Source organism: Alternaria burnsii (genome assembly GCF_013036055.1).
Source record: "Alternaria burnsii strain CBS107.38 chromosome Unknown 705, whole genome shotgun sequence".
Taxonomy (NCBI): domain Eukaryota; kingdom Fungi; phylum Ascomycota; class Dothideomycetes; order Pleosporales; family Pleosporaceae; genus Alternaria; species Alternaria burnsii.
Window position 1 is genome coordinate 1,395,408 of NW_024066107.1, and position 17,908 is coordinate 1,413,315.

General features: G+C 51.9%; 5 protein-coding genes across 5 annotated transcripts; 4 read left to right on the forward strand and 1 right to left on the reverse strand.

The window, feature by feature from the left end:
* Window positions 1-372: 372 nt before the first annotated feature.
* GT037_000508 (uncharacterized protein) lies at window positions 373-5,557 on the forward strand (the record flags this gene model as incomplete). The annotated part of the gene is made up of 6 exons (XM_038925555.1): window positions 373-541; window positions 591-2,161; window positions 2,211-2,398; window positions 2,446-3,489; window positions 4,472-4,947; window positions 5,007-5,557. 6 exons carry the CDS (start codon window positions 373-375, stop codon window positions 5,555-5,557), a joined length of 3,999 nt encoding a protein of 1,332 aa, XP_038791411.1.
* Window positions 5,558-6,844: 1,287 nt separating this feature from the next.
* Window positions 6,845-8,977, forward strand: GT037_000509 (uncharacterized protein; the record flags this gene model as incomplete). Its single annotated transcript, XM_038925556.1, has 2 exons — window positions 6,845-7,776; window positions 7,825-8,977. The coding sequence occupies 2 exons, from the start codon at window positions 6,845-6,847 to the stop codon at window positions 8,975-8,977; spliced, it is 2,085 nt and encodes a 694-aa protein (XP_038791412.1).
* Window positions 8,978-10,310: 1,333 nt separating this feature from the next.
* On the forward strand, window positions 10,311-12,467 carry GT037_000510 (uncharacterized protein; the record flags this gene model as incomplete). The annotated part of the gene is made up of 3 exons (XM_038925557.1): window positions 10,311-11,368; window positions 11,419-11,690; window positions 11,743-12,467. 3 exons carry the CDS (start codon window positions 10,311-10,313, stop codon window positions 12,465-12,467), a joined length of 2,055 nt encoding a protein of 684 aa, XP_038791413.1.
* Window positions 12,468-12,988: 521 nt separating this feature from the next.
* GT037_000511 (pathway-specific nitrogen regulator) lies at window positions 12,989-16,285 on the reverse strand (the record flags this gene model as incomplete). The annotated part of the gene is made up of 5 exons (XM_038925558.1): window positions 12,989-13,650; window positions 13,699-14,252; window positions 14,306-15,548; window positions 15,679-16,080; window positions 16,129-16,285. 5 exons carry the CDS (start codon window positions 16,283-16,285, stop codon window positions 12,989-12,991), a joined length of 3,018 nt encoding a protein of 1,005 aa, XP_038791414.1.
* A 425-nt stretch (window positions 16,286-16,710) lies between these two features.
* Window positions 16,711-17,860, forward strand: GT037_000512 (f1-atp synthase assembly protein; the record flags this gene model as incomplete). Its single annotated transcript, XM_038925559.1, has 2 exons — window positions 16,711-16,837; window positions 16,887-17,860. The coding sequence occupies 2 exons, from the start codon at window positions 16,711-16,713 to the stop codon at window positions 17,858-17,860; spliced, it is 1,101 nt and encodes a 366-aa protein (XP_038791415.1).
* Window positions 17,861-17,908: the final 48 nt, after the last annotated feature.

Genomic DNA, 17,908 nt, shown 5'->3' on the forward strand with positions numbered 1-17,908 from the left:
AGGTACATCGTTTGGTAATCGCTCAAGACTTGGCTTCTATAACAATGACATGCATTCCCAACAAATGCGAACGCGTTCTGTGATGCTGCGGAGCTCGAGCTCGGTATTTCCTATTTGGGCGATGGGATTGGTACCTCACAATTTGACCACCACGCGTTTTTGACAAGCCTGCCATCCAGCCGAGATGGGCAGTAGCTGATAAGTGAGACCGAGCATCTGCATAGTGTAACTAGGCGTGCTGTTGCACTTCTCCTTATGACGATTCAAACTCTTGGCAGGGATACCGTCATGGCCCTGCAAACCATTTGAGTACTGCAACGCGTCCACAAAACGTGTCCTCGAGGCGCATTGCTCTTCGCACATTCTTTTACAATGGCGCAATTCGGTCGCTATAGGTTCCTGCTGATAGCGGTGGTGTTCCATTTGCTGTACATATGGAGTTGTTTCTCCACCTACTTTACGAGTCCTATTGTTCATGGCATGCGCGAGCATCGTGCAGAGACGCAAGAAGCTCCCGCTAAACGTTTGGTACTCTTTGTTGGTGAGTCGCGTCAGATGAGCCCGATAGCAAGTGCTAACAAAGCAACAAGGCGACGGCCTCCGTGCAGACAAGGCATTCCAATCGTTCCCCAACCCTGACCCAAATCCTCCGACCCCTCTCGCCGACAATACAACCACCCCGCGCCCTCTCGCTCCCTTCCTTCGCTCTCGCATCCTGGAACATGGCACCTTTGGTGTTTCCCATACACGGGTACCTACCGAATCCCGCCCTGGACATGTCGCGCTCATCGCAGGCTTATATGAGGATGTCTCAGCAGTCACAACGGGATGGAAGCTGAACCCAGTCAACTTCGACAGCGTCTTCAACCGCAGTCGGCATACATGGAGTTGGGGCAGTCCCGATATTCTTCCCATGTTTGAGACTGGTGCAGTGCCTGGAAGAGTCGACGCATACTGCTATGGCGCGGAAGAGGAGGATTCCTCCAAAGATGCCTGGGTGTTGGATGAATGGGTATTTGAGCGCGTCAAGAAGCTGTTCGCTGACGCCAAGACGAACGCGACACTGGATGCTGAGCTGAGGCAAGAGAAGAGCGTCTTCTTCCTTCACTTGCTTGGGTTGGATACTACGGGTCATGCGCATCGACCTTACTCGTGGCAGTATCTGCATAACATCCAGCTCGTGGATCGCGGGGTCCAGGAGATTACGCAGCTGATCGAAGAGTTCTACAACGACGACAAGACGTCTTTTGTATTCACAGCGGACCATGGCATGAGCGACTGGGGAAGTCACGGAGATGGACACCCAGACAATACACGTACGCCCTTGATCGCATGGGGTGCTGGTGTTGCGCCTCCTGTGAAGAACACGTCAGGCGTTGCTAGAGGTCACACCGAGTTCTCTTCAGATTGGAATCTGGACGAGATTGAGCGACATGACGTCGACCAGGCTGACGTCGCGGCATTGATGGCTTATCTCGTGGGACTTGACTTCCCAACCAACTCAGTCGGAGTCTTGCCGCTTTCCTACCTTGACAAAGATCCCAATGCCAAGGCAGAAGCTCTTCTTGTTAATGCCAAGGAGATATTGGAAATGTATCATGTCAAAGAAGAGATGAAGAAGGAGACACAGCTGCGGTACAGGCCTTTCTCTGGTTTGGGTGACGAGGCACATTCTGTCGAGCATCGCATTGCCGATATACAGTCATTGATCAACAAAGGCAGCCCAGACGAGGCTATTCGCAAGACTTACGAGCTCATTGACCTTGGTCTCGAAGGACTGCGGTATTTGCAGACGTACGATTGGCTTTTCCTCCGGACGTTGGTGACTGCTGGCTATATTGGTTGGATCGCTTTCGCCATCACCACCGTTGTCGACCTACATGTGCTCACCGAACATGTGCCGGCACAAAGAACGGTGGCTAGTATGGTGGTATTCTCTTCTGTGCTTGTTGCACTCTATGGGGTTTTCTTCAAGCAAGAATCACCGGTCATCTACTATGCATATGCGTTCTTCCCGGTCCTATTCTGGGAGGAAGTCTTTGCCCAGAGGCTATCGCTTGTCAGGGGTGGCAAGATTCTGTTTAGCCATCTCAACTCCGGCGCTGATGTCGCAAAACTAGTGTTGGCGACTATTGGCTTCTTCGGATTACTCCAGGCTTTGGTAAGTTGATCCGGATTAAAGGGAGGCGAATGTACTAATCGAATGATAGGTTCAAAGCTACTTTGTTAGGGAGATTTACACGGTATGCTACCTGCTTGCGACACTCTGGCCAGCAGTATATGGGCAGGGTTTCATGAAGAAGAACATGGCGACTGTCGCCACTTGGGCTTTGTCTTGCATAGCCATGAGCGCTTTCACACTACTGCCAGCCAACAAGGCAGAAGACATTCGTCTCATGTGAGTGCACTCGGTATCGACATTGACCCAAAGCTAATGACACGTAGCCTGCTTGGAGGTGTATTGATGTTTGCCATTGGCATACTCTACCTTGTCTTCGAGAGGACGATACTTGAAGATGGCAAATCTCAATCTGAGCTTGCCAAACACGAGTTGAACCACACATCTCGTATCATTCTTGGCATCCAGCTCGGCCTTGTAGCGCTTTCCATGATTGTCACGAAGAGCAGCGTCGGCTACTTACAAGCGCGCCAGGGAATACCATTTGGTGTTCTGACAGTAACACGAGCAACACTGTTCGCCTCGCTTGTCGTGCCACAACTCCACGGTCTCTATCCCAACGCCCACTACGTCCACCGCCTTGTAGTCATCTTCCTCCAGTTCGCACCAACCTTTATCATCCTCTCCATCTCGTACGAAGGTCTCTTTTACTTTGCGTTTTGCATGTGCCTCTTCAGCTGGATGCGCCTGGAGCACCAGGTATATTTGCACAATACGGCTGATGCTTCGACTACGGCCATCACATGGGATCCGGCCAAGCCTACCAAGGACGCTGCGTCGGATCGACTCAGCTCACTTCAGAGGGGGGAGTACAGATCTCTGACTCTAGCCGACGCGCGCATAGCTCTGTTCTTCATCTTCTTTATTCAGTCTGCTTTCTTCAGCGCGTCAAATATCGCCTCGGTATCGTCCTTCTCGCTCGACGCCGTGTACCGTCTAATCCCCATCTTCGACCCTTTCTCCCAGGGCGCGCTTCTGATCATCAAGCTCATGGCGCCCTTTGCCGCCCTCTCGACCAACTTTGGTCTCCTCAATCGCGGCCTAGGCGTGGCGCCGTCAGCACTGTTCATGGTGGTGATGGCGGTCAGTGATGTCATGACACTGAGCTTCTTCTACATGGTCAAGGACGAGGGGAGTTGGCTGGAAATTGGGACAACGATCAGCCACTTTGTCATTGCAAGTTTGTTGGGCGTGTTTGTCAGCGGACTGGAAATTTACAGTGAATGGACTATACGGGGCGTGGAGTTTGGCAGCAGCAAGAAGGCGCAGGGTAACGGAACCATCGAGGGAAAAAGTAGTGAGAAAGCAGCGTAGTGTTTGTGGAGTGGTAAGTATGCACCTAGATTTGGTTTCATATGCGCGTTTGTAATGGTTCTCCTGTGTTGGGATGGTAATAGGGGTGAGAGGAAAAGTATGGTTCACTACGGCTACCGTAGATTTGCTAGTATCCGTGCAGTCGCCAATTCCGTGCAGGCGAACGTTGAGGGTCCCTAGGTTTAGCCATGCTTTTTCCTTGAGATGGGCTGGGTTGCTGGGCAACAGTGCGCGGTGCACGTTACAGGGTGTGTTGAATGGGTTGAATGGGTCGCTCTGAGTCGCGATGGTGGTCCTGGAAGGGACGGCACTCCCGCGTGGGTCAGGCGGTGTCGCTTCAAGAAGCATCACCGTGCTTGCTTCCTTATCGGCTCCTGCATGGCGTGAGAGCAGACGGCAGGCTTAAGCGGACGAGTGATGTTGGCCGTGAGGCTGGGGGGAGGCGGCTGGGAAGGCGCGGCTGCACAAACTAGCGGGGCTCTTGGACGTGGCATGGACGCGGACGCGGACGCGGACGCTGCAGCTCATGCACTGCCAGCTATAATGGCCGTACCCAACAGCTTATAGCAATACCACCACTGCACCAGCATAACAACAACCGTTCGGCGCATTATTACACCCGCTAAGCTTGCTGCCGCATTGTTTACGATTATTCCTCGGGGGAGCAAGATATATAGTGAGTCGTGTGCAACACGCGCTGTCTGGCGTGTAACGTGGTCATCGATTGTCGTGTTATCGTCTCTTGGAACCAGGGGCCCCAACCACCGCCGCCAACAGCTCCGCGTCGTTCAACCTCGCACTTTTTCTGCGAATCGAAAGCCTAATTCCAAGACGCCCAACCTTTCTCTTATTCACAAGTCGGGGCGCAATCTCGCTTCGTCTGCTCTAGACAGCTTTATAACCACGACGACCTTCACGCTTCTCTGCAGACTCTTTCTTTTCGCATAATGTTCTTCAAACGGTAAGTCGGCACCACAGCCACTGCATCCTGAGACTTGCACTAACTTTGCATAGCAGGTCCAGGGCCAATTCTTACGTAGACAACAGTGAGAACCCGCGCTCGCAATCATTCGACGATTACACCACCGATAAGCGCCCTGAGTCGAGCCGGAAGGAGTCCCACCAGAGCCAGCCCTTCTCGCCCGCCGAAGAGCCTGACATGTATCCCCGCCAACAGCAACCCCAGGAGCCGACGTACGCGCAGAGTGCTCCTCCTTCCCACAACAACATGCCCATCCGCTCCCAGCAAGTTCCCCCTACCGGCGGCAGCGGCCCAATGGGCCTCGGCATGCCCGACCTCATTACCGCTGCCTTCAACCAGGCCGTCCAGCCCTACACAGAGAAGATTGAGCAGCTCGAGAGCCAGCTTGCCGATCTGCAGAACTGGGTCGACCAGCTCGAGCAGCAGCGCGCCGAGGTACACAACTGGATCGACAAGCGCGGACTGCGACCAGGTAAGACTGCATTCCCTACTGTATGCATCTCTTGACACTTCATACTGACTTCCTGCAAGATGTCCCGGCCTCCATCGCCAAGATCATGGACACCACCACTGCCGACGCTGCGCCCACACTCAACGCCCAGCTCGACCGCAAGATCACCATCGTCAACTTCGACCTGCACCGCCTGCAAGACGATCTCAATGACTCCATTTCATCCTCACATTTCGCCTCGGCTATGCTGAAGTTCCTGCCCGACATCCAGCGCTTGACCCTCCTACCGTCCGGCCCGCGCTACGCCTTCGACCTCATCCTGAAGCTCGGCGGAAACCTCAACTCACACGGCGGTATCGACAGCGCCGACGCTGGCGACATTGCCGCACGCCGCGACTTCTACAGCAGACTCGACGAGACCATGGTCGACGTCGTGCAGCGCCGCTTCGGCGAGGGCGAGGGCTGGGACGTAAAGCGCGAGATCAAGCGCATTGAGAAGACCGCCAGCTACCTCAAGACATACGGCGTCGAACCATACTTCCCCTCAACGCTGGAGATGATGAAGCGCGAGATGGAGTTCCAACCCAACGGTGTACCTAACGGGCAAGGAACCCCTCCGCGGTACCACTAAATCTCCAGAAAGTGTGAGCTGGAGGTGTGCTGACAATGGTCTTCAGTCTGCGTGCGCTTGACACATCTGATCATCCTGTAATAGCGAAGTTGAGAACGACGTAGCAAGTTGTGAAAGCAGACAACCGGCGCATCTTAGAGTTGCGCACAGGCGAGACTGGTCCGTCACGGCTTCCAAGACCCACCAACTCACCGTCTGAGAGACCTGCTCCACCACAGCCGACAAGACCTGCGCCTTCGGGATCTGTTCCAGTCACTGTTGAGAATCCCATGGTTGATCTTTCGTCTATTGACGATGGTCCGACTGGTCCTGAGCATGCACCCGAAGCTTGAATTGCGATGTCATCCGGCTCGACTCAGCAAACTTCATCCCACTCGCTCATCGCTTGTATATTCTACATTGGTCTCACACTACGGCACTCGTTCTTCAGCACAACAGCTAGTCCATTCGTACACTAGCAGGCCCACACCATTCTTGTTTTCATCTCCCCTGCGCTTTCGCCAGGGATATAGGGGTGCGACGAACGAACGCCCATGACGATCAACTGTACTTTAATACTTTTTTTTTTTTACAGGGAAACGAATTTCTTTGCTATTGCATGAGGGAAAGGAACGGGAAGGGGAATTGGGGTGTGTTTGTTCTCTTGCATCATACCCGAGCATTTTGATAACGAAAGGCGGCGTTTTTGTTTATTTGGATAGCTACAAGTAATCTGCGGTGGACGTGTAGTTGCCGCTTTCCAGGACAGCTTGGAATAGCAATTGATCATATGATTCATATTTTTGTTCTTAGAATATGATTGTGCTCATGCTTGTCTTCCTGGTGGGCTTTGGGTAATGACGCACAGTCCTATAAAGCCAACCAGACTACCATGTCGCATGTGCTGTCCTAGTCTCTTACCAAATACCGTTCTACACTCCTCAGGCATGTATCTTCCTGCAATGACATCTTCGCATGATGTTATTGGATTCTCTGTGAGCTGCAAGTTCCTCTAATACTTCATATCACTTCTATAAGGGTGAAAGAATGTGGTCCAGCAATTCCCCTTTTACTGCACGGTCTCTGCACGCAGGCAGGACTCCTCGCTTCCAGTCCCACTCCTCCCTATATAAACGCCCCTCCTTGTTCTTCCTAGAACCTCATCGTTATACTTACTAGATCTGCGCGCGCAACCAAAAGACTCAACACCCCCTTTATCAGGCGCGAACAAGTTCGTAATTGACCCTTTCACTATTTAACGGCCATATTCTCGTACCTCGTTGTCGCGTATAAGCAACCAAGAATAAAATGAATAACCCAAAAGCTTCAAGTTCGAAGCGTAAGCGGGACGTGATCGACGTTGACAAAGCTACTGCGCCTGTCGACACCACGGCGGATATTCGCAATCAAGCGCTGAGTCATAAGAAAGCTAAGAAGGCTAAGAAGACCGCTGCTGTAGGCCATGAACTAGCCAATGCTGTCTCTGACAGTGAAGATATCGATGAAGATGGCTCTACGCCACAACAAACCCTTCCGTCTCTCACTACTCCAGACGCAACTTGGTTGATTCGAGCAGATGATCCAACTAAGAATCAGATGTTGAATGTCATAACTGATTCTCAAGTGCGAGCTGCGTATCTTGAGGAAGTCGGCAACCGCACGCTATACATTACAAGTGACCCGTTTCCGGCGAACTCCAATGCCATTGTTTCAGCAGCCACATCCGAGGTCCGCGCCGGGCTCAAGGCTCGATTGGTGAACGGACTTACTTGGGAGGCGTGTAAGTCTGCATACAATAGCAATGGCGGGAAAGCGACTAGCTTTGCAGGTGTAGAAAAACAGGTCAAGCTGCATGGGTGGAAGTGGTTTGATGAGCAGAATGTTGTGATCCCCTGGACACTTAGAGGTCCTTCAGATAGAAAGCGTCTTAGGAATTTGGGCTTGGGGCAAAATCATTTCCCGACTCTGGTTGCGCAGGTATTGAGCTCGAAACCACCTGTCCATCATCAGCCAGTTCCAAAGACCAAAGGGCCGAAGCCGATAAACCCCAAAAGTGTCCCCAAAAACAGTTCTGAGCGGGAAGAGACGACGAGTGAGCAGCATTTGGGGAAGGGGACCACGCTCACATCCGATAGAGAGACTCTGGAGCAAACTGCAGGCAACCTCGCCATGGATGAGCAACAACCACCTGATGATGATAGCAAGCAGGATTACGTTAAAGACAAAACGGACTTAGCCCCGTAAGTTCATCCCACCCAATCAATCATGAAATGTCGTAATCCTTCTAGTCTTCTTATTCGCGACCGCATCCGCACCACACACAACCTTTTTGGGTCGAATGTAGTTGAGGTCAAGCTTGATGGTGCTTCGCACTGGGCAACGTTACGTGCTTTGGAGAAGTATTGTGGTGCTTACAGTGAGCGATCATCTTCCAACGAAGACCAAGCTATAGACTTTGGCCGCAAGAGAATTTCGCCCATGATCGCGCGTGCTTTTTTTCAAGCAATTTCGCCCTGTCCTCGGAGCGAATTGCCAACCCACGATGTCATCCCAGATCCAGCAATGTCTTTACACCACGAAGATGTCGCCTTAGTCATATTGCCTGACGATCCCAAGCCAAGGGAGATTGAATGGAACTTCGATGCTTGCGCCGAGATGTACAGACTGGCTGGAATGCTCAAGTCGCCAGTTGTCAAAGACATGGTAACAGATAGGATATTGAACATCTATCTCGAGTACTGCAAGCAACTGGAGGAAGGCGACGACAAGCAGAACCTAGACTTCCCCGTCAAATTCGCCAACTCGTTGACAATGAACGAAGACCTGCCCATCCTCCGTTTGTTAGTCGACATAGCTCTCGATCACAGCCGCCGAGGACACGACCTACCGGATGGGCTTGCAACTCACGTCACGCATTTGTTAGTAGGTCGTTCGTCCGGCTGGGGAGGTAAGATGTACATGCTTCACAATCAAAACCTCACCGCGTTGTGTAACGAGTACCATGGTCATGATCGACTTTGTCACAAAGCTTTCAACGCACGCTATACAACGGAACGGCTCATCCATGACATCTTTAAGCGGATTCGACGAGACACCTGTCTTGAAGCCGCCGAGGAATTCGATATGGAAAAAAAGCAAGATGAGGACGATAATTCCCCAGAGATCGCGCTGGACATATACAAGATGCTGCTCTGGTCTCGTGAGAATGAGGAGCAAGTCGCGCTTTTCATGCTCGAGTACGAACGGCTTGCTGCGAGACTGAATGATACGTGGGCTCTGGATGAGCAGGCTGACCCGGAAGATGAGAAGCGGGCGGAGTGGCTTTCTGAGAAGATAACCGCGCTGCGGGTGGAGCACAATGAGCGGTGGCCAGACTATGGAGAGGAAGAAGCAGGAGGGGATCCGGCGAGCTATGCTAGGCAGTTGTTCGATAGGAATTAGAAGTGTTCTGAGGACTAAAGAGAGCCTAAATTTCAATTGGTGATGATGCTTCGGTAGTCAAAATTGATAATGTTTCTAGGTTTTGGACTTCATCCAGTTTTCCAGCGGAATAACTAGACAAATGATCATCTGCTACCTCTGGTTCCATTAGCTATTTCAGTCAAAGTAGAGGTATTAGATACATTCCTTAGATTCAGCAGAGTCTGTGTGCGCCACGATCACGTCCAAAATGTGTATGTAGTAAATTTTAGCAGCTGTTGCGCTTTGCGTAGGTGTCGATCCTGTGGATGACGTAAGGAGCCCCAGGGTGACGTTCCCTAACCCTTTGCAGCAGACTCCACTTTCCTCCAGATACGCTCCCAACCTCCACCTTTCCCAACCCACATCAGACGACAACTGCCATCATCATTAATTCGCGCGTTAGAAATAAGAACAAAATGGAAAGGTGCGCCGTCAAGCCAATAAGACGGCCCGCTGTGTCCGATCAGGATCGCGCGCTTCGAAGCGAGCTGACCGGTCGTCGGGCTGCGTGCACCAATCAGACGGCTGTGCGCAATTGCGATACGACGCTGCGCGCTGCGGTGCTACTCACTCAGGCGTCCTTGATATGAGTTTGATGAATAGACACCCTCCTTAGAGTGTATTTGCGCGTACTGCCTTCAGGATATCCTTTTTTTTCAGTGTACGCATCGATAGCTGCTATCTCTCATTGCCACAGCCGCGCTGGTGCGTTCCGACGGTAATACGCGTATGATGGAGCATCGCCACTCCCAAAACATAGATTTTGAAACTCAATTCGCGGATCAGGAAGGTATATCTGTCCAACTACAGCTTAATAGCCTGTACTGAACGTAGGCGATAGATGCTCCAGTATCAGAAGACGTCACGGCCTTTCTGCAGGAAGACAAACCCTATATAACACGACACTTGGACGACCCAATCTTGGAAAACGGAAATGACACCTTGAAGAAGCCCGATTACAACCGAAAGCCGATGCCGGCCCCAATCTTTGACAATAGCCCCTTTGACGGCTGGTCTTCACACCCGTCTTCGCACTTCTCTCAAAATGCTGTGCGGCCTCCAAGTCGATGCCCAAGTCTCATGAGCAGTGCTACTTTGAGCAGTCGCAACTCATCAACCAGGTCCACTAGGTCATTTCAGTCCATAGGAAGACATTTCAGCAGACGCAGCAAGAAAGAAACAGATGACACTTCCGCCATGGCCAACAGCGAACACTCTTCTATACAAAGCACCCGCTTCACTGCACAAGTTGTAGAATTATGTCCGTGGAAGGGATGCGAGCGCCACCTAAGGCAAGTTATGACTGTACGAAATGCATGTAAGACATACACTGACTTCGCATCTCCACATCTGTAGAGGATTCACGAAAGCCGGTGATAGAGAGCGCCATTTGCTTGTTCATTGCGAAACGACACTAGTCTGTGGCTTTTGCAAATTATCGCCCTCTCATCGGGCAGTATTTGGAGAAGGCCTTGATCGGGTGTCTGAATTTCTGAAACACTTGGTGTGGTGCCATTACGACGATTTCTCGTGCCCACCAACAAAGTACTCCGGTATGGATCCTGCGTATTCCGATCTAGCAGAATGTCCTATCTGTAAAACAAGTTTTACAGCCGGATCAATGTACGAACACCTGCCGGATTGTGTTGGCCGCGAAGTGACAAGGATGGCGGATTCAAGCGTTTGGAAATACCGAGCGTCAGATGATGTACAGTGCGATACATCCGTCAATATCACGACACGACGAGGGACGTTGGTATCCAAATACAATGAAGGGAGACCGTCAGTCCATGACACGCAAAACGAATTCGATGAACAATCAGAGCTCACGTATCTGGGGTGCGGAGACATTGCGGAACTGACAGCATCGTCAAGTCGCCTCTCTCTTGTCTCATCTAGGACAACTACATCATCTGAAGAAGAGACAGACTGCTCTGAATACATATCATCTAGAGAGAACTCTCCGGCTGTTTCACAGATTTCCAGCCAGGTAGTGTCTGCGAAGCGGCGACTCGTGGATGCTATCATGGAAGAGTTCCAGAAAGTCTTCAGCGCGACCCTCCGAAACCATGCCACTAATGAAGCCAACCCAAGTTCTAGTGGCAATACAACAGGACATCCTACAGGTGTACCCGCATATTCAGACACTTCATTCATATCCAGGAAGCGCAGCTTGAGTGGAGATGGCTCAACTCCTCCAGATGATGGCGACGATTCAAATAAGAGACGTAGGCCAGACTCTGTATCTAAAGGCAAGCAACCTATTTCGGAACTCCGATTCGCATGCCCTTATTACAAACGCAACCCAGGTAGACATCAAACCTTCACATCTTGCAGGGATCCAGGCTTCACGACAGTAGCGAGGTTAAAGTGAGTCACTTTGGGGCTTGCTGTTACACATCAAAGGCTAACGTCGCCAGGGAGCATCTATACCGGCGACACTTACTACCACCACAATGCCACCGTTGCTGTACGACGTTCACCAATGATATTGCACTTCGAGAACATCAACGCGATCCGAACGGTTGCGAGCTGCGTGAGCAGATACCTCTGGAAGGATTCGATAAAGAACAAGAGAAAAGAATGAAAAGCAAGAAAGGCAGCCAGATGCACCACAGCGAAGTAGAGAAGTGGAAAGCTGTATACCGTATTTTGTTCCCAGATGACCATGATGCAGACATGCCAAGTCCTTGTAAGTTACATTGTTCATCGAGGCTGGAATGCACAGATGCTGATATATGAAGACATCGAATACCAACGCAATACTGCGAGCGCAGGCGAGCCATCAAGCAGCACCCGCTTCCAAGAGTTCTCGCGTCTCGAGCTTCCACGTCTCGTTCGCCGGACACTAGAGAGTATAGTAGAACATGAAGCCCAGCCACTGGAGGACAGGCTAAAGGAACGACTAGTGGACATTGTCAGGCAATGTCAGATGCAGCTCGAGACGATGTTTCAAACAGCCGCTGGGCCAAGCAATACAAGGGCAGGAGCCACTTTGAGTCCGAGAGCTATACTGTCGGAGCAAGTCATTGAGCGCCACATCGATACGCATCTACCTACCACGCTCGGCGGCTCTGTGTCAACAAATTCACAGCCGACATCAGAAGTCGACCCATCTCAACTCCAAATCTACGAACCATCTTGCCCAGGCGGAGTGGTTTTTGAAATGGCCGATCTTATATCTGATTCTTCAGATTCGGGCTACGATTCTACCAGCCTAGCTGCTTTGTCCACAACTGGTGTCCAGAATGAGTTGGCTCAGGAATACCTCAATCCAAACCAGGATCTTGACCTCAGCGATTACCTAAACTTTCCTGAAACTACAACAGGTACTGCGGTACAGTTGACGCAGACAGATGCGAACGATAACCATCCCATGTGGTCCCTCGTCGATAAATTCCCATATACCAACTATGAGAACTCAGAAGAGCTGGACCAGGTGAATGACTTAGGTCGTGTCTGGCAGTAGTAGTCACTTTTTAGCTTATTTTCGACACCATATGTTTCGATTGGGTTTGACAGGACTCCCCTCAGTTTAATGCATCTGATAGGCTATCCTTCAAATAGCTGAGCCTACCTCTGCATGCCACTATTTACATCTTGCCGTAAGGCTATACAAGCACATATCGACTTCAGGTAACGATCTCGTTGGGGGATTGTCATGGTACGCATGACCTTAGCATATCACGCACACAAATGTGACAGAACTTGAATACTTTTCAACTTATGCATTGTCGGGAATTAAGATACCAGTGGACCTCCGATAACTGTTACATCAAGTCAACAAATTGCAGCAAAACTGTTACGTCGGGGCCTTGATATAGTAACTTCTCTCATCTCAATTCATACATATAAGAAGCAGAATGGTATCAAACTCCACTTGAGTCCAATCCTCCCCTGAAAGGAAAACCCCAATATTCCGGCTTAAAAAATATAAAAGTCCACAAAAGCTTGTCCCTAATGTACATTGTGTAACGGTGGCCGAAAGCGTTACCCCGTATTATGATCCCCCGACGCGCCATCACCCGCAAACCCACCATTTCCAAAGCCGCCATCGCCGAAATAAAGCATGTCATGTGGTAAGTACTCCAAGTCCCAAGGCATCATATCAGCGCCTAGAAGGGACATATCGACATCTTGTGTGTCGATGACCATATCGCCGAAAGTGTTGTCTGAAGGTGTATTGAAAGTTCCGAAAGTGGGCGAAAATTCTGTTTGAGGGGTAGGATGTAGTTGGTTGTGTTGCTGTGAAGATGAACGTGTGTACGACGTTGGATTTTGTAGTGGCGTTCTGATGGCTGACGGTGAGCCACCAGAGAACGGAGAGTGTAGGTTTAAGAGGAGGTCCGCATCTGACACCAAGACCGGGTCTGGGGTAGGGATGTGGTTGAAAGATGGGTTTGGCGGGGGCGGTGGCATGGACGCTGAGCTGAACTGCGAGAAAGCGGAAGGTGACGGTAGAGATTGGTGACGTGGCTCGAATTTAATGGGAGGATCCGATATCAACGAAGCGATGGAGGGCTGAGTACTGGCTGGAGGTACTTTTGTAGGTGGTGGCTTTGTGCTCCGACCTTCACCATTCTCGGATGTGTACATAACTGCGACATTTGTTGAAGGCGAGTTCATAGTACCAGTAAGCGACCATCCGATGGCTGTCGAGGGTTAGTAGGTGGTCATGTTTGTGTGCATAGGGAACATACCTTGGCTGGGGTGTACCATTGGCGAGCCGGGCATATTTGGCGTCCTGGCACCCTTGCGTATTGCAGCCGCCATCTTTGCTACATCAGCATCTGAATTTTGTGCTGTCAGATAGGTCCCCCAGCTAAGCTTCCTTCTCCAGCCAGGACTGGTGAACGATGGCTCAGGTCGAGGGGCTTCTAATGCACTTTCCATCTCTTCGGTTGTGTACAGCAGAGGATCGCCAACGCCTTTCGCCTTTTGATCCAAAACAGTCATAATGTATTTGACTCCAGCCCAGTATGTTTCTAAGGCCTTGAGGGCGCGATAACAACGTTGATAATTTTGGTTGGCAGCAGACGCAAGCAATGTATGCTTAGCGGCTGTTTGCTTTTGCTCCAGGTCTTTGACAGAGCTGTTGGTAGAATTCAGACGGTCGAGGGAATGTTGAGTAGAGGTCTTTTGTCCGTTTTCCCCATTTCGACCGGGACTTGCAGGACAAGACTGAGGCTGGGACGATGCTGAGTGAAGTGCCGTTTCTTTAAGGAAGGCACACGCGGCTATGTATATCGGTTGACTAAAGCTTGGTTAGTGTGTGGTACCATCAGTAAAGACGTAACCTGATCATACCTGGTGAAGGGATTGCCAATTCCAGTCTTTACATCAATGAGCTCGGTAAAGGCTAGTATATCAGCGACAGTCTTGGCAGAAGACATGGAAAGTTCTCTGCTGTTAGTAGACAAAGATTGTGGAGTTCCTTCGAACGTCCGGAGCAGCGTTGGCTGATGCAGAAGAACGATTAGGGTATGGAACCAGCAATGCAGTAGAAGAAAATTCGTTCCCTGATTGAGCTTGACATATTGCTGGAAGTTGACTGCGTTGAAGTGAAGCTTAGGCGACAGGTTTTGGTAGATGCCTGTCAAGCGATCTTCCCATGCTCCGAGTTGCTTCTGCAGGTCAGCTGTGATGTCATCAGCGCTTCTTATCCGGTTCAGGAGATCAGTCACACGACCGTAGAGGTGAATGATACGGATCAGTGCCGGATATGGCAAAGGCCATCCAGAAGAGTCGACCTCATCCAGGGAAGGGAAAGAGATTTCGATATCGCGATCTCGGAGGGTGACCGGCCGTCCCGTTCCAGAAGATATGACACGATCAAGGAAAAATATTGACCAAAAAGTATCCAGCCTCTCGCGCTCAGCGGCTCTTTGCTCTTGCTCCTCCGCACTACTCCCGTGGCTATCTTGAATAGTTGGTTGCTCCGCGTGCCGCCCACCATCTGGGTAACTTTTAATGGAATTTGGCGTTGGTCCCTTGCGACCTTCGTACTTCAGACCTCCCACAGACTGCATGCCTAGATCCTGTGCCATGCGAATGGCTATACCGAGATACATCCAAAGTCCACTGTCGCGGCTCGCACCGAATTCATCGTATGCAAGAAGTAACGCAGCTTGTACCACTGCCACACTAGGACATGGAAAAGCATCTGGAATAGCTGATTTTGCTCGCTGGGCAAAGGCTTGGCCGTGTTCCGAAGGCGGGACTTTTGGAGTTTCGGTACCATCATCCTTCTGTTGGTCGCTCTTGCCTGTCAGCATAGGATGTGTCGAGAATCGGGCCGCTAACGCACAGACAGCGTCGACGAGGATGGCATCCACCTGCTTCTCTTCCAAGTCTCGCAAAAAGCGCTCTCTTTGTAGGAAGGGGAAAGAGCAGCCAAGGTGTAGGAAGAATAGTTTACAGAGATGGGTGATGAGCGGACTTGGTGACATTGACGAGGCATCGTATACGGGTATCTCAGCTGGCGTGCGGGCTTCTGGCGCTGGTGGTGAGCCAACTGATGGCTGTGCGGGCGAGGACTCGATTGCGTGTTCTGGACCAGTCAGCTACATGAGACGGGAATACAGCAGAGCAGCAAGAGAGCGTCTGCGCTGCAAGGGCGCAGGTGCTCCTCGATAACCGCATCACGAGCTTGAAGTGCGTCGCGCGCGGGATATACTTACGATCTGATGTAGTCTGAGCACTACCATGTTGCTTGCCTCGCACTTTGACGACCATCTGTCGCAGTCCAGGCACTATGGCTGTAGGTCCGAAATACCTGAAGTATGGCATTCGGTTGCGCGTGCTCAGGCTCAAGCCTCCACTGCTGCCAGTTGATTCTACCTTGGGCGAGGCCTGGAGGCTTGATTCCGAGGTTTGCGACGTGGTATGCGGCAGATGCGGTCGCGTGAGCTGAGGGTCGATGGGCGGCTCTTGCTTCCTGGAAGGCGTGCTGGTCGACACGGTACTCTCTCTTCTCGCAGCCTTTTTGCCATCCTTTGGGGTTTCGCCTGCGCCATTGTCGTCGCCGTAGCCGGCGCATTCATGCTTGTTCTGGATGCAAGTTCCGCACACAGGCCGTTCACCTACTCTGCTGTCAGCAAACCACAGTCAAGGCAGTCAAAGTCCCATACCCGAACATCGCGTCTTCTTCTTCCTGCATGTCAGGCACGCAGAATTAATGCGACGCCGCTTCGCATAGGGACCATCATGGTTCGTCACAAAACGAATGGGCTTGGGCTGAGACACGGCAGCGTTCGCAGAGGCCGTCTGAGGGGCTCCTTGATTCATTAAAAGCAGAGTGTGTTCTCAGAAGCAAGCGGAAATGGCCGCATCAAAGGCGTGTCTCGATGATGCAGGGAAAGCAGTTTTGAGTGGGGTAACAACAGCTGCCAGATGCGCGTCAAGGGTCGATCATGAGCCAGACCCGACAGTGGAGAACATGCAAAGTAACGAGAAGCTGTGGAGAAGCCAGCGCATATTCAGAGAAGCCGGTTCGAGGAGATCGGCAAGCGCTACGACGTGACTTTGATACCCGACGGAAGTGAGTTGACGGGGAGTGGTCTGGGTTGCGGAGCGGAGAACCCCAGATTTGGGTCGTCGGTCGACGCTACAGCGACCGTGTCCGAGCGCGTTTGTGGAAAAAGTCGCCCCGGTGGGTCCCACTCGGCGTGGGAACAGCGTGCAAGCCATCTGCACAGTCGCTCCGCACCACCATGGAGTCAATCCGCCCAGCACTCGCCAGCATACGCCTGTCAGCGCCCCAGCGAGCCTACAGGCCGCTCTGCCAATGTCTACACACATCAGCCACACGAGGCGCCACGCCGCTGCCTCATCCATCCGGTACGACAAACCAGTGCAGCCATCATGGCCAGTAATTAACCTCTGACAGTTCCCGGGCCACCGCCTGAGACGCCTCAACCACAGCCATCAGATGCATCCGAACGAGTTGCGAGGAAGAGGAGGCAGGCGGATATGATGAAGCAGGCGCGCGAGATGCGCGACGTCTACGCCCCCACCAACAACAAGCCCAAGAACATGCTGGCCAAGCGCTTCTGGAAGGACGTCTCAGTCACCGAGGGCGAGGGCGGCCTTCAAGTCTTCCTCGACCATCGACCTGTCCGCATGCCCAACAAGCAGATCCTCACCGTCCCCACGTCCAAGCCCCAGCTGGCGACCGCCATTGCTCTCGAGTGGGATCTCCTCATGAGTGCGCAGCAGGCCCTCAAGAACGATTACATCCCCATGACCTCGCTCGCCGCCCGTGCAATCGATATTGAGGCCGCCGATAGGGAAGGAAGGGAAAACATTAGGACAGACATCCTGAGCTATCTGATGCGTGTGCTCGACACGGACACACTGCTCTGCTGGGCGCCAGCAAAGGTCCTCAACGAGACGCTTCAGAACGGGAAGACACTGCGAGAGGTCCAGGAGGAAGTGGCTACAGACATCATCGCCTACCTCCGGACACATGTGTGGCCGGGTGTAGAGATTAAGCCCACACTCGACCCCGAGACCATCATTCCCACTGAGCAACCCGAGATGACAAAGCAAGTCATTCGCGGCTGGTGTGCACGTCTTCCAGCATACGAGCTTGCTGGTCTTGAACGCGCAGTCTTGGCATCCAAGAGTTTGCTAGTCAGCGTGCGACTGATCCATGAATGGGGCGAAGCATTTGCGCAATCGCGAAAGGTCAGTGACGCGCCACGCTTCGGCATCAAGGAAGCCAGCGATGCGTCGAGCTTGGAAGTTACGTGGCAAACACAGCAATGGGGCGAGGTAGAGGACACACACGATGTCCAGAAGGAGGATTTGCGGAGGCAGCTGGGAAGTGCCATCATCCTTGTGGGTGGAGACTCGGCGTGAGCATGTTGCCATGCCATGTATAAAATGTACGTTATGTGAACATGACCC